General features: G+C 48.4%; 1 protein-coding gene across 2 annotated transcripts in view; it reads left to right on the top strand.

Annotated features, from left to right (window-relative positions):
* LOC130110858 (plexin-B2-like) overlaps positions 1-13,800 on the top strand; it is a 291,819-nt gene that overhangs the window by 207,674 nt on the left and 70,345 nt on the right. For both annotated transcript variants that reach the window (XM_056278067.1, XM_056278066.1), the window contains 9 exons: positions 971-1,521; positions 2,045-2,371; positions 3,857-3,995; positions 5,331-5,476; positions 7,761-7,937; positions 9,058-9,192; positions 10,529-10,629; positions 12,411-12,537; positions 13,522-13,678. In XM_056278067.1, the coding sequence (XP_056134042.1) occupies positions 973-1,521; positions 2,045-2,371; positions 3,857-3,995; positions 5,331-5,476; positions 7,761-7,937; positions 9,058-9,192; positions 10,529-10,629; positions 12,411-12,537; positions 13,522-13,678 (1,858 nt within the window). In that variant the 5' untranslated portion in view covers positions 971-972. The remainder of the gene's footprint in view (positions 1-970; positions 1,522-2,044; positions 2,372-3,856; positions 3,996-5,330; positions 5,477-7,760; positions 7,938-9,057; positions 9,193-10,528; positions 10,630-12,410; positions 12,538-13,521; positions 13,679-13,800) is intronic.

Genomic DNA, 13,800 nt, shown 5'->3' with positions numbered 1-13,800 from the left:
TAAAACAAATGTTTGATGGTGAAATTGCTTGCTTGTTTTGATTTTTCTCTTTTGTTTTCTTTTATTATACATTTGAAAAAAATTTTAACGTTGGAAATTAACTTGTAAACACCTTAGAAACCACATAAAGGTTAAAAACATGGCATGCTGGTCTTGGTCCTCTGTGATGTTAGCATAGCAGGGTAAACATAGCTGCAGATAATAACATTAATAATGACTCTTGGATTATCAGCATTGACAGTACTGTTGACAGTTGTTAGTGCTGTCTGTCTGTTTGTCTATCTGTCTGTCTGTCTGTCTGTCTGTCTGTCTGTCTGTCTGTCTGTCCATGCTGCAGAGGAGAAGTCATTTTGTATAATAAAATGAGCAGAACTGGGAGAGTGGGGGAAACACCAGACTAGTTACTATAAGCAGAATGCTTGGTGTGAAATGCTCTCTGTATACATCATGTGATAGTTTGTGTGATGTTATTAAACACAAAACCCCCCTCGTGCCATGTCCATGCTGTCCTGCTAGCTTTTAGCAGTCACTAGAAAGCGGTTTGCGGCAAGCCAAAGCGATGATTTAACACAACCATTGAGACTAATGGAAAGAGATGCTTGAGTGTGCCAGGCAAATAATTGCACCACTATGTTTTTCCTCACACGAAGTTTCTCTCTTCTGACTCTTCCTCCATCACCTCAGCTCTCTTTGCCGTCTTGCCCTTACCTCCACTGATATTTCCCTTTCTTCCTACCTCTCTTCCCCCACCCCTTTTTCCCTGCGAGATCTGTTTTGCGTTTAATCAGAAGCACTTCAGGATTGCTGCTGTATTTTTTTTATCTTTCTTCTCTCAGCCTTTTTTTCCTGTTTCTCTTGATTTGCCATTGCTCTTTTTTGCTTAGGCTTTAGTTAATGCAAGTGTGATTAGATTTCCGCTGTGAAGGGGTTGAATACTAATTCTCTCTCTCATGTGCTCTCTCTCTAACAGATATGGAGTGGTGGTGGGTGTGGCAGTGTGCCCTGGTTGCCCTAGCAACCGTTTACCTCGGTCCCTCCCAAGGCGATGTTAGCTCCTCCCATAATGATGGCCACACCCCTATTTTGGTGTTCAACTCCAAAACGTTGATCAACAACGTGGTCATGGATCCCCACACAGGGCGCCTGTATGTCGGCGCCGTCAACTCCCTTTACCAGCTGGACTCTTCGCTCAAGGTCGAATCCCGGACTGAGACCGGACCCAGGCGGGACAACCGACAGTGCACGCCGCCTGTCACAGCCGCATGCGAAGAGGCTGTGGAGACGGACAACCACAACAAGTTGCTTCTGGTTCACGGTGCCAAGGATACCCTGGTGGTGTGCGGCAGCATTTTCCGAGGGATCTGCTCGCTGAGGAACCTGAGCAACGTGGAGCAGCTGCTCTACTTCAAAGACACCAATGGGGAGAAGTCATACGTGGCCAGCGCCGAGGAGAGCGTGTCCGTGGTGGGGGTGATGTCCTATTTCACCACCAGGAATAGAGATAACTTCACCGTGTTTCTGGTGAGGAGGACAGGATCAGATGAGATTCCCTTGTTGCAAATGCTCTACATGGATTAAGTATAAGAAGTACCCAAACAGTCAAACTTCCTCTTTTTAGCAATAGCTGTTATTAAAGAGCAGATGCAAGTGTATAAATATGCATGTGGTAGCTTTGTTCTCTACCCGATCTTAAAGTCTTGAAAAGTCTCTTGTTTAAAGAGGCTGCGGGGGAACATTTTGAAATAGTAATGTCAAAATACTGGTTCTTAATTTAATGTAATGAAACACAGTCCCATAGGGCAGAAAACTAGTATTGCACTAGCCTCTATAACTTGAAAATTTCAACTAGGTTTTGCACTGCTGAACGCACCCCAATCGTGATGTCACTCTCCCTTTTTCCATCATGATTTGGGTGAGTCCAGCAGTGCAACCTGGGTGAAAACCGCGTTTCATCATTCTCACAGTCAATCCAATTTGTTTTTACTAGATAGGGATCGCTACATCACTGATGTATGGATGACCCATCTTTCATTTCCGTTTGCAGGTTGGAAAGGGCTATGGCAGCCACGACAGCACCAAGCTGATCTCCACCCGCATCCTCCAGGATTACGCTGATTGGGTGGTTTTTGATAGCATCATTGAGGCCTCGGCCGTTCAGGCTAACCCCTTTGTCCTGCGATACCTCCACGACTTTCGCTACGCATTCAAAGACAGTCACTTCGTCTACTTCCTGTTTTCACGGACACTGGGTGTGCAGGACACCAAGAACTTCACGTTCATATCCAGGATGTGCGAAGACGACCAGAGTTATTACTCCTACACCGAGTTGCAGCTAAACTGTAGCGCTTCAAACAAGTACAATAAAGCACAGGTATGTAGTCCTGGACTACAGTTGGTTCAAATTACAAATATTGTATATATGTACAATGCAGTCAGTGTGACATTCAAACAAGAAAGCGCTCAGAGCCGATCCTTGATGTAATCTCACCTCCACCAAGATGGGTTCAAGGTGGAGGCGGGATTACATCAGGGATCCACTTTGAGCCCTTTCTTGTTTGCAATGGTGATGGGCGGGTTGACGGATGAGATCAGGCAGGAGTCTCCGTGGACTATGATGTTTGCGGATGACATTGTGATCTGTAGCGAGAGTAGGGTGCAGGTTGAGGAGATCCTGGAGAGGTGGAGGTATGCACTGGAGAGAAGGGGAATGAAAGTCAGTTGGAGCAAGACGAAATACCTATGTGTGAATGAGATGGAGGACAGTGGAATTGTGAGGATGCAACGAGTAGAGGTGAAGAAGGTGTATGAGTTCAAATACGTGGGGTCAACTGTCCAAAGTAACAGGGAGTGCAGCAGAGAGGTGAAGAAGAGATTGCAGGTAGGGTGGAGTGGGTGGAGAAGAGTGTCAGGAGTGATTTGTGACAGAAGGGTACCAGCAAGCGTTAGGGGGAAGGTTTACAAGATGGTTGTGAGACCAGCTATGTTATATGATTTGGAGACAGTGGCACTGATGAAAAGACAGGAAGTGGAGCTGGAGGTGGCAGAGTTGAAGATGCTAAGTTTTTCATTGGGAGTAATGAAGGAGGACAGGATTAGGAACGAGTATATTAGAGGGACAGCTCAGGTTGGACGGTTTAGAGACAAAGCAAGAGAGACAAGATTGAGATGGTTTGGACATGTGTGGAGGAGAGATGCTGGGTATATTGGGAGAAGGATGCTGAATATGGAGCTGCCAGGGAAGAGGAGAAGAGGAAGGCCAAAGAGGAGGTTTATGGGTGTGTGAGGGAGGACATGCAGGTGGCTGGTGTGACAGAGGAAGATGCCGAGGACAGGAAGAGATGGAATCAGATGATCCGCTGTGGCGACTTCTAACGGGAGCGGCCGAAAGTAGTAGTAGCAGTAGTAGCAGTAGTAGTAGTAGTAGTCAGTGTGACATGATGACATTTAGATCAAAATTCCTTAAAGTTTAACCAATTCAAAAAGATTGAATTCCAGCTAAAAAGAATAAAAGCTGCCCTGTAAATACATTTTGGAGCCCAAAATGTTTTTCTTTGCTTTGAAATATTAAAATGCTAGATGTGCTGTTAATGCTAATGCTATTAAGCTATGCTAGACATGCTAGTAATACTAATGCTACTTATGCTATCAATCGAGATTCTGTTTTGTAGTTTTTATTAAACCAATTCAGGAACTCCAGTGTTGGTGTTAGAGTCAGGGATTTGGGGTTTTAAGATTACTCAGCTGCCACGCGTATTGTAAATCACTCTAGATCAGACTGTCAGTAAAAAGTCTAAAATGAAACAGTGACTATCTAACCTCAAACCTTTTGTCTCCGAACACGCTCCATGTGTCCCAGGCTGCCTATGTGGCAACACCGGGTAAGGTTCTGGCCAAGACTATGACGGAATCGGGTCAGTATGGGCCGGTTTCGGCCTCCGACAAGGTTCTGTTTGTCACCTTCAGTTCTGACGAAGACCCATTCAGCTCGGCCATGTGTACGTATCATCAGCATGCTAGTAAACAGCGCTGGCTGTGGCTCTGACATTGTTTTTCCATTTCACGTTGTTGTTTACCTGCTTCTTACCAGTCGTGTATGTGACTACACTGTTCCTCGTGCTGTCAAGCTACACTAGTACAGCTTGACTGTAAATGCAATATGTTTCAAGAGAAACAACTTGAACAAGGATCAATAGAAGCTGGGATAATACTGGAGATTATTGGACACACACCCACACACACCATTAGATATGTTAGATTAGGCCAACAATATTGCCAGTATTGCTCAGCAGTTAGCCCAGTATACAACAGTCCAACCCAGACGGTGTTGTAAGTCACTTGGGATATGAGCGTCCGCTAAATGGGAGCTTATAAATTTCAGTTGGTAGACCAAGTTATTGAATTGGTAGCGTTAATGCAGCTTGAGTGACAATATTTATGTTGCAAAGGCTGCACAATGGGACTATTTTGCCTGTATTTACTTGTATTTTAATCGTTGTTAATTATATGTTTTTTGTTTTGAGAGAGAAGTTTCTGTCAGATGCAGCAACTTTAAAGATGATAAATAAGTAGGCTGGGATGTGTGGTTAAGCAGTTAATGAGAAATCCGATGGGAGAAATCCCCAGAATCCACTACTGTGCTGTATGTGGGAGTCATTTTTAAACAACATAATATAAAATAAATTTAGAAAATATGACACTAATAGCAGGCAGCACGGTGGCGCAGTGGTTAGTGCGTTCGCCTCACAGCAAGAAGGTCCTGGGTTCGAGCCCCGGAGTAGTCCAACATTGGGGGTTGTCCCAGGTTGTCCTCTGTGTAGCGTTTGCATGTTCTTCCCGTGTCTGCGTGGGTTTCCTCCCACAGTCCATGCTTGGTCAGACATCCCTACAGACACAATTGGCCGTGTCTGCGGGCGGGAAGCCAGATGTGAGTATGTGTTCTGGTCGCTGCACTAGCGTCTCTTCTGGTCGGTTGGGGCGCCTGTTCGAGGGGGGGAGGGGGAATTGGGGGGAATAGCGCGATCCTCCCACGCGCTACGTCCCCCTAGCGATCTCCTCACTGTTGGGTGAAAAGAAGCGGCTGGCGACTCCACATGTATTGGAGGAGGCATGTGGTAATGTGCAGCCTCCCCCCCGGATCGGCAGGGGGGACGGAGCAGCGACCAAGGACAGCTCCGGAGAGCGGGGTGATTGGCCAAGAACAATTGGGGGGAATCAAAAAAAAAAACTACAGTGCATTGCAAAATAGTGAGAATACGATATTTCATCGAGCAGCTCCAAAATACTCCCGAGTTTAACCGCCATCTAACGTAGTGCCTTGTCCCTGTCTGCAGGCATGTACCCTCTGCACTCCATCAACCGGAGGCTGGTGGAGCTCATAGGAGCCTGCTACAGTGACAAGGGTATCATCGATGGCAAGACTGCCGTCTACTCCCCGTACTCCTCCAAGTCCGAAGAACTGTGCAGCAGGAATGACCCGGTGAGGAAGACTCTGGTTGTGTGTGTGTGTGTGTGTGTGTGTGTGTGTGTGTGTGTGTGTGAGAGAGAGAGAGGATGGAGGGAGATTGACAGTGACAGAAGAGAGAAAAATGGGAAAAAGGAAAAAACCCCAAAAACAACAAACGAAAGATACACCCTATTTATGAGTGGGGGGGGCAGAGGTAGCAAAGACGTCTTTGTTTTGTGCCGTGTATTTTCATCCACTTTGTGAGTCTTGAACATCCTGAGGTTTTGAGAGGTTTTTAGTTTGTTGTGTAACGTCTTCGTTTGACGGCTGGGAGAGCGGGGCAGGCCAAGCTAACTGCTAGCCCACGCAGACCGGCAGTTCCGGTAACACCGGGGGCGGTCTGGCGGCGGCCTCGCCTGGCGTTATCTGTCACCCTGTTTACACCTGGTTTTAAATGTGTTTTGGGCAATCGGATCACAAGTGGACAGCGCGACTCATTGCCGTTTACACCTGTGTCTATCACGCGTCTGCAAGTGCGTCCTACTGTTTCGTTACTCCGAAGAAGTAGATTTCGTTAATGTCTACGTCACTTCCGCTACAAGGTCAAAGGGCCCCAGTCAAGCGCCATATTTGCCGACTTGCTGTGAAAACAACCGCTAATGTTTGAAGATGTTTCAAGCACTATTTTACATGTACGGACTATTCCAGCTGCTGAGACTGACAGGACTGATTCTTCTGCCCAAATGAGATTAGGCGTCTCGTTTCACTTGTACTCCAACCACGTACTCTCTCCTCTCGCTCCGTTTTTTTTTAAGTTGGCGCGCTGTTACCAAAACAACCACCACATCCTATACTGATGACGTGTTCCTGTTACGTCCTTGTCGGGGACAACAAAAGATACGTGGTCAAATATGTTTCCACTTGTATTTAGCGGCGTCCGCTTGTGATCCGATCACAAAAAACCGCATTTTAAACCAAGTGATGTGGTCGTGTGGAGTGCGGGGAGGTGTGTCGAGGGTGTCTGGCTGGGAGAGCTGGCGTTGGATCGGCTGAGGGAGCTTGGTCCGCCTCGTCCGGTGGGCCCGGGGACCATGGCCCCTGCCTTGGAGCTGCGCCCCAGGGGGAAATGCTGAGGGCGGTCTGACTGGACGCGGAAGCGGGGAGGGCTAAGCTAACTGCTAACCCATGCAGACCAGCGGTTCCGACAGTCATCCTGGCTGGCGTTGTTCCCTTGGACGGTGATATTTTGTTTAGTTAGGATCAATGTGTTAATTTGGATATGTGTGTTCTTGTAGTTTTTGGATGTGTGTTTTTGTCGTTGTGTTGCACTGCTGTGGGCTGGGGGGACGGCATTTCGTTTCATTTCATGTACTTCCGTGCATGAAGCGAAATGACGAAGTGTTCCTGATCCCTGATAAAGTCAGACTTGTAAAAACAGAGACGATGATGTGCCTGTTTCTGTTCACTTGTTCACGTCGTCGGGGGTTTCTGCAGGTCTTTATTTAGACTGTGGATGACTAATGGGCCGACGACATACAAACCCAAGATGTGGTTGTTTTGCTTTAAGTTTCCACAGCTTATACGAGTCACAGCCAAGCTCACTGTGGTTGCCTGGGTTCAGCCTTAACCATGAAAGGCAAAATGACTTTGTCAGAGATGTTATCGCGAGCCCAAACCTAATGATTTAAAAATGAATTGAATTGTGGATATGCAGCTGGGAGAATGGCCCCTAGTCCCTCTTATGACACTGGAACATGGAAACAAATCACAAATTTAAGTTCATTATTTGTGTGTAATGTACCGGAAAAGGTGGCACAGTGGTTAGCGTGGTCACCTCACAGCAAGGAGGTCCTGGGTTCGAGGCCCGGAGTAGTCCAACCTTGGCGGTCGTCCTCTGGAGTTTGCGTGTTCTCCCCGTGTCTGTGTGGGTTTCCTCCGGGGGCTCCGGTTTCCTCCCACAGTCCAAAGACTTGTAGGTCAGGTGAATCGCCATACTGGAGCTGTGAATGTGTATGTGTGTGTGTGTGTCGGCCCTGTGATGGCCTGGCGGCCTGTCCAGGGTGTCTCCCTGCCTGCCATCCAGTGACTGCTGGGATAGGCTCCAGCATCCCCACAACCCTGAGCGCAGGATAAGCGGTTTGAATGATGGATGGATGGATGGTACCAGAAAAGTATTTGGAAATTAAGTTTAGCACTGAAGAAAATCTTTGATGCAATCCCCAAACCCTATATTTAATTTGGTTTTGGTTATTTGGTTTTTTTTTATTGCCATGTCACCCTCAGTAACACGCCTTTCATTTGATCCCTTCTCCATTAGAACATGGCGATCAGATACCAGTGTGGCGCTGAGTTCCTGCCCTCTCCGTTAGCCAGCAAGGCCGAGTTTGCCCTGGCCACCGAGCCCTCGGTGGTCCGCAAGGGCCACGTGACAGCCGTGGCGGTGTCTGTGCATATGGATCACGCTGTGGCGTTCCTGGGCACCTCAACAGGCGAGGTAAATGTCTTGCTTTGTTTATTGTGTCCGAAGGAAAAATCTTGTTCTCAGTTTGCATATTACACACAGCCGATAACTGTATCAGAACCTAGATATGACAACACAGTTGCACAATTATATAAGATACTTAAATATAGCAGCACAGCCCACACACCATAAAAACAAAGAACATGTAGCGTAGCGGTCTATTCCGATGCCAACCAACATGGGGATCGCCAGATCGAATCACCGTGTTACCTCCGGCTTGGTTCGGCGTCCCTACAGACACAATTGGCTGTGTCTGTGGGTGGGAAGCCGGATGCGGGTATGTGTCCTGGTCGCTGCACCAGCGCTTCCTCTGGTCGGTTAGGGCGCCGGTTTGAGGGGGAACTGGGGGGAATAGCGTGATCCTCCCATGCGCTACATCCCCCTGGCGAAATTCCTCACTGTCAGGTGAAAAGAAGCAACTGGCGACTCCACATGTATGGGAGGAGGCATGTGGTAGTCTACAGCCCTCCCCTGATCAGCAGAGGGAGCGAACAAGCGACATGGACGGCTCAGAAGAGTTGGGTAATTTGCTGCAAGGGGGACGTAGTGCGTTGGGGGATCACATTATTCCCCCTCCCCCCCGTACAGGCACCCCGACCGACCAGAGGAGGCGCTAGTGCAGCGACTAGGACACATACCCACATCCGGCTTCCCACCCGCATACACGGCCAATTGTGTCTGTAGGGACGCCTAACCAAGCCGGAAGTAACACGAGGATTTGAACCAGCGATCCCGTGTTGGTAGGCAACAGAATAGACCACCACGCCACCCAGACACCCCAAGACCAATTATTTTTGTGGCTGTGTGCACAATTTTGAGTAGTAGGTTTGTGTATGTAGCTGTTAAGATGATGTAGTTAGAGATGGCGCCATAGAGAGGAGGACTGGTACAATCCACTGGTATAGCTTCGTCTTTACTCGGCTTGTCCGTTCTTCATCTCTCTGGCCGTCAGTTGTACGTGTTGCTGTCTTCATCAGTTTATATGCATGTTGTGTGCTGACGATGCATTTCAAAAGTGATCCTGTCAGAACAGTATGCGGTGAACACATCAGACCAGTGTGGTTTACTGACTGGTTTACTCTCTGGCTGCTAGGTGCTGAAGGTGCATCTGTCCAGCGTCCCAGAGGTGTACGGACGGACGCCGGGTGACGTAACAGGGGACAAGGTCAACAGGAATCTGCTGCTGGACTCCAGCCTCCAGCATCTGTACATCACCACTGACAAAAAGGTTTGAGACCGCCGGAGTCGAGTCGTTCATTTGTCGGTCTGTTTCTCATGCATTTATTCTTTATCCGTTACCTCGAGGTTTCCGAATGAAGGTCAAGACGTTTTCTTTCCCCTTTCCCCTTTTATTTTTTTGTTTTCCAACCGTGAAGAGGCTTCTTCCATCTTATGTTTTCTTTCTGTTCCATTTGTTTTTATTTTTTTTTTTTTGCATTTATTCATTTACTCGCTCAATAACTACAATCTACTGTAGTGCACTTTCTGTTTCCTCTCCAGTCACGCATCTATACTTTAATTCCCTATTCTATAGTTTGATCCTCTTTTGCTCTTAATTCTTTGTCTTTTTGTCTTCTCCTCTTTCCACGGTATCGATCTATAAATGAACTAATTAAAATGCGCTTCTAGAGGGCTATTTACTTTTATGAAGACGAGCGACTGTGCTCATATTGATTGTTCCATCAAATGTAGATTTATTAAACGGGCCCGTGTTGCCATTACAGAGGAGACTTACTGCCGCGACCGCTTGTTAAAAATCCAACAACACTTCCGCCAGAAAAATATTGCACACTTTAATGAAATACGTCAGCAAAAACCACCACATTATAGCAGAATATTGTTTCCTTTGGAGCGAAAGGGAGCAAACTAGACAACTGCTATCTAACTTTATCTTTTAAATAGCTCAAAACACTCAGGGGTCGTTAGGAAAACCAGTCGATCTTTCATCCTCGCTCTCTCCAGGCCCTTCGAAATTGACTTAATGGAGTCACAGTAATCCGTTAACGCTGAGAGACCCTCTGTATCCCTTAATTCACAGCACCCCTGCTGCATTCTGAGAAGACAAACCAGGGGAGCAGTTAAAAAACAGAAAATCAGAAACGAATGCCAAGGGGGCATTTGGGTGGTGTGGCGGTCTATTCTGTTGCCTGCGAACAAGGGGATCGGCGGTTCGAATCCGCCAGTCCGGCTTGGTTGGGCACCCCTGCAGACACAATTGGCTGTGTCTGCGGGTGGGAAGCCGGATGTGGGTGTGTGTCCTGGTTGCTGCACCAGCGCCTCCTCTGGTCGGTTGGGGCGCCTGTTGGGGGGGGGGGGATTAGAGTGTATGTATCGGAGAAGGCATGTGGTAGTCTGCAACCCTCCTCTGGATCGGCAGAGGGGGTGGAGCAGCGACCAGGACGGCTCGGAAGAGTGGGTTAAATTGGCCAGGTACCATTGGGGAGAAAAAGGGAGGGAAAATCCACAAAAAAAAAGAAACAAATGCCAATTGATATGGACACTGTAATGATAAAGGAATGAAAGTCAATTACCAAGCTGCTGAAATGTGTTGTCGTTGTATGTAGATTGTGAAGGTTCCAGTCCAGACTTGCCATCTGAAGACTGACTGCCACTCCTGCGTCTCCATGAAAGACCCTTACTGTGGTTGGTGTGTCCTGGAGGGACGGTGAGTCACTGTGTGTGTGTGTGTGTGTGTGTGTGTGTGTGTGTGTGTGTGTGTGTGTGTGTGTGTGTGTGTGTGTGTGTGTGTGTGTGGAGGGCCTGGGGGTGCGTCTTTGGTAAGGTGTGTGTTCTTGAGAAGACATGACTGTGCCGTATGAATACTCCTAGAAACGAGAAGAAAGAGGTATTGTGGTTTCTGTCATGATGGATGAACGCCCCTACCTACCGTCTGTGTTGCTCAGTGTTCTGATATAATATGTAAAGTGACTGTGAAGTTGCAAGTGATCAAAGGTGTGTGATACCAGTATACAGTACATTAGCATGGGAAGGGGAGGCTGGGGGGCTGCAGCCCCACCCCAATGGAGTAAACACTCCATTCCAAATCTGCTACACACACGCTTTACAAACAAAACAATAACATCATACTGTAGCGACCTGACTGTCGGCGGTTCTGCGCTGGGGGAGCGCAATGGCTGATGGGACTGTAAATGTTGGATTTAAAATTGTGGCGACACGGGGATCGCCGGTTCAAATCCCCGTGTTACCTCAGGCTTGGTCGGGCATCCCTACAGACACAATTGGCTGTGTCTTAGTGTGGGGACCCGGATCTGGGTATGTGTCCTGGTCTCTGCACTAGCGCCTCCTCTGGTCGGTCGGGGTGCCTGTTCGGGCAGGAGGAGGAACTGGGAGGAATAGAGTGATCATTTACTGACTGTTTACTGACTAACTGACTGTAGGACCATGACTAGGACTGATGTCGCCTCTTGGGACATTGGGGGGGGGGGGGGGGCAACTCGTTACGTTGTTGTCAGTTCTGGTCCGTTCTGGCCAGTGTGAATAAAAGACCCCTCCCCCCGGGGTCGTGCGGTGGATGGGGGCACGGGAGTTGCCATTAAAAATAGATCTCTGCCTCTCCACTCATTCTTTCACGCCGGCTCGCCACAATACTTTTCCTTTTAGTTGACAGCCGCCCTACTTAAAACATAGTCCCATGGGTGTCCGGGTGGCGTGGCGGTCTATTCCGTTGCCTACCAACATGGGGAAAGTCGGTTCGAATCCCCTACCAACATGGGGATCGTTGGTTCGAATCCCCATGTTACCTCTGGCTTGGGCGGGCGTCCCTACAGACACAATTGGCCATGTCTGTGGGTGGGGAGCCGGATGTGGGTATGTGTCCTGGTTGCTGCATTATCGCCTCCTCTGGTAAGTCAGGGCACCTGTTCGGGGGGGAGGGGGAACTGGAGGGAATAGTGTGATCCTCCCACGTGCTACGTCCCCCTGGTGAAACTCCCCACTGTCAGGTGAAATGAAGCAGCTGGCAACTCCACGTGTATCGGAGGAGGCATGTGGTAGTCTGCAGCACCTCCCCGGGTCGGCAGAAGGGGTGGAGCAGCAATGGGGAAGGTTCGGATGATTGGGGTAATTGGTCAGGTACCATTGTGGAGAAAAAAAGAGGGGGGGATCTCTGCCTTCTCGACTCATTCTTCCACGCCGGCTCGCCACAATACTTTTCCTTGTAGTTGGCAGCCCCCTACTTAAATCATCGTCCCGCGTGCCTGATAGAGTGTGCTGGGTCCTGGATCTCGTACTTGTGCCCGTCAGAACGCTGAGGAACCAGTCTGACACTGCCTGTTAACACCTGTTATGTTTTATGTGGAGCACTGTGAACTGCTTGTGGCTGTAAAGTGCTGTACAAATAAATTTGCTGCGTCGTTGATGTGCAGATGGAGCTTTTGTGCTGCCAGTCCTACTGACTAAAGTTACGATTGGTTATTTGCCCCACAGGTGCACCAGGAAGACGGAGTGTCGTAGGTCGGATGAGGAGAATACCTGGCTGTGGTCACCCAACCAGCAGTGTGTTCAGATCCAGGCTTTTGACCCGCCCAACCTCAGCTGCAAGAAGACACAGCAGGTACTTCAACACAGCGCGTACGCAGACAGACACTCGTGTTTACATGCGCCGATACAAATACAGAGTTGTGTGTTTGAGCGTGTCGGAGTGTGTTTACTGTTAATTCTCAGAATAACATGTATGTTGGCACGAGCACATGATGTTTGCATGAGCACCTCTGGCTTGCTCGGGGGTCCGTACAGACACAATTGGCTGTGTCTGCGGAGGTAACACAGGGATTTGAACTGGCGATCCCCATGTTGGTAGGCAACAGAATAGACCGCTACGCCATCCAGACGCCTCTAGGAAATCGTTTTTGCATAAACTATTACAGGCAAGAATAATGATGAATTCTTAAAACATGAATGCTATATATTCCTCTGAACTAGTCCCTGGCTTTTGCACGTATGGGGGACTGCCTGAAGTTCTCCATGGTTTAAATTCAGACTTGCAGGGACCAGCAGGGACTAATAATCTCCTGGTGTTTAAACAGCAGAGCTGAATCGTAAACGTCTGTCGCTGCACTTGTGAGCTGCAGGCTCCAACGTGCCAATGTACACATGCACTCACAGGCACATAGATAAGGCCGCTTCCTGGGAATCCATATCAGTGTGTCTTTTCTTTATTCTCATACACACATACACTCAAACTACCTCTTTTTTTCCTCATGCACACACACGCACACGCACACGCACACACACACACACACACACACACACACACACACACACACACACACACACACACATTTGCCAGCCCTCCCCCTATAGGTCTCTGCCACACATACAGTCACACACATCCTCACACTTACCTGCATGCAAGCATAGGCATTCTCATGAAAGATGATTATTAATTAATCTATTTCTCTCTCTCTCTCTATCTATCTGTCTGTCTGACTGTCTGTCTGTCTCTCTCTGTTTCTCTCTCTCTATCTGTCTCTTTCTGTCACTGTCTGTCTGTCTGTCTGTCTGTCTGTCTGTCTGTCTATCTCTCGCTATTCCCTAGGTTGCGATCAGTGTGCCTACCCTCCCCAGGTTAGAGGAGTCTAACATCCTGCAATGTGTGTTTGGCACCTTCTGCAGCACAGCTGTGCTGAAGGACAACCAGGTGACCTGTTCCCTGCCCGACCCCGTGGTTATCCCGCCCACTCCTGACCAGCAAGGTTGGTAGCACTGAGAAAGAAATCTTCACTTCTCCATGTGTACCTGGGGCAATCTGTACAACCCAGTAATGTGCGAATCAATAAGTCCTCCATCTGGTCCTTGTATAACCAAGTGAGAGCTG

Source organism: Lampris incognitus, chromosome 3 (genome assembly GCF_029633865.1).
Source record: "Lampris incognitus isolate fLamInc1 chromosome 3, fLamInc1.hap2, whole genome shotgun sequence".
Lineage (NCBI taxonomy): Eukaryota > Metazoa > Chordata > Actinopteri > Lampriformes > Lampridae > Lampris > Lampris incognitus.
This window is presented reverse-complemented; position numbering and strand designations above follow the sequence as displayed.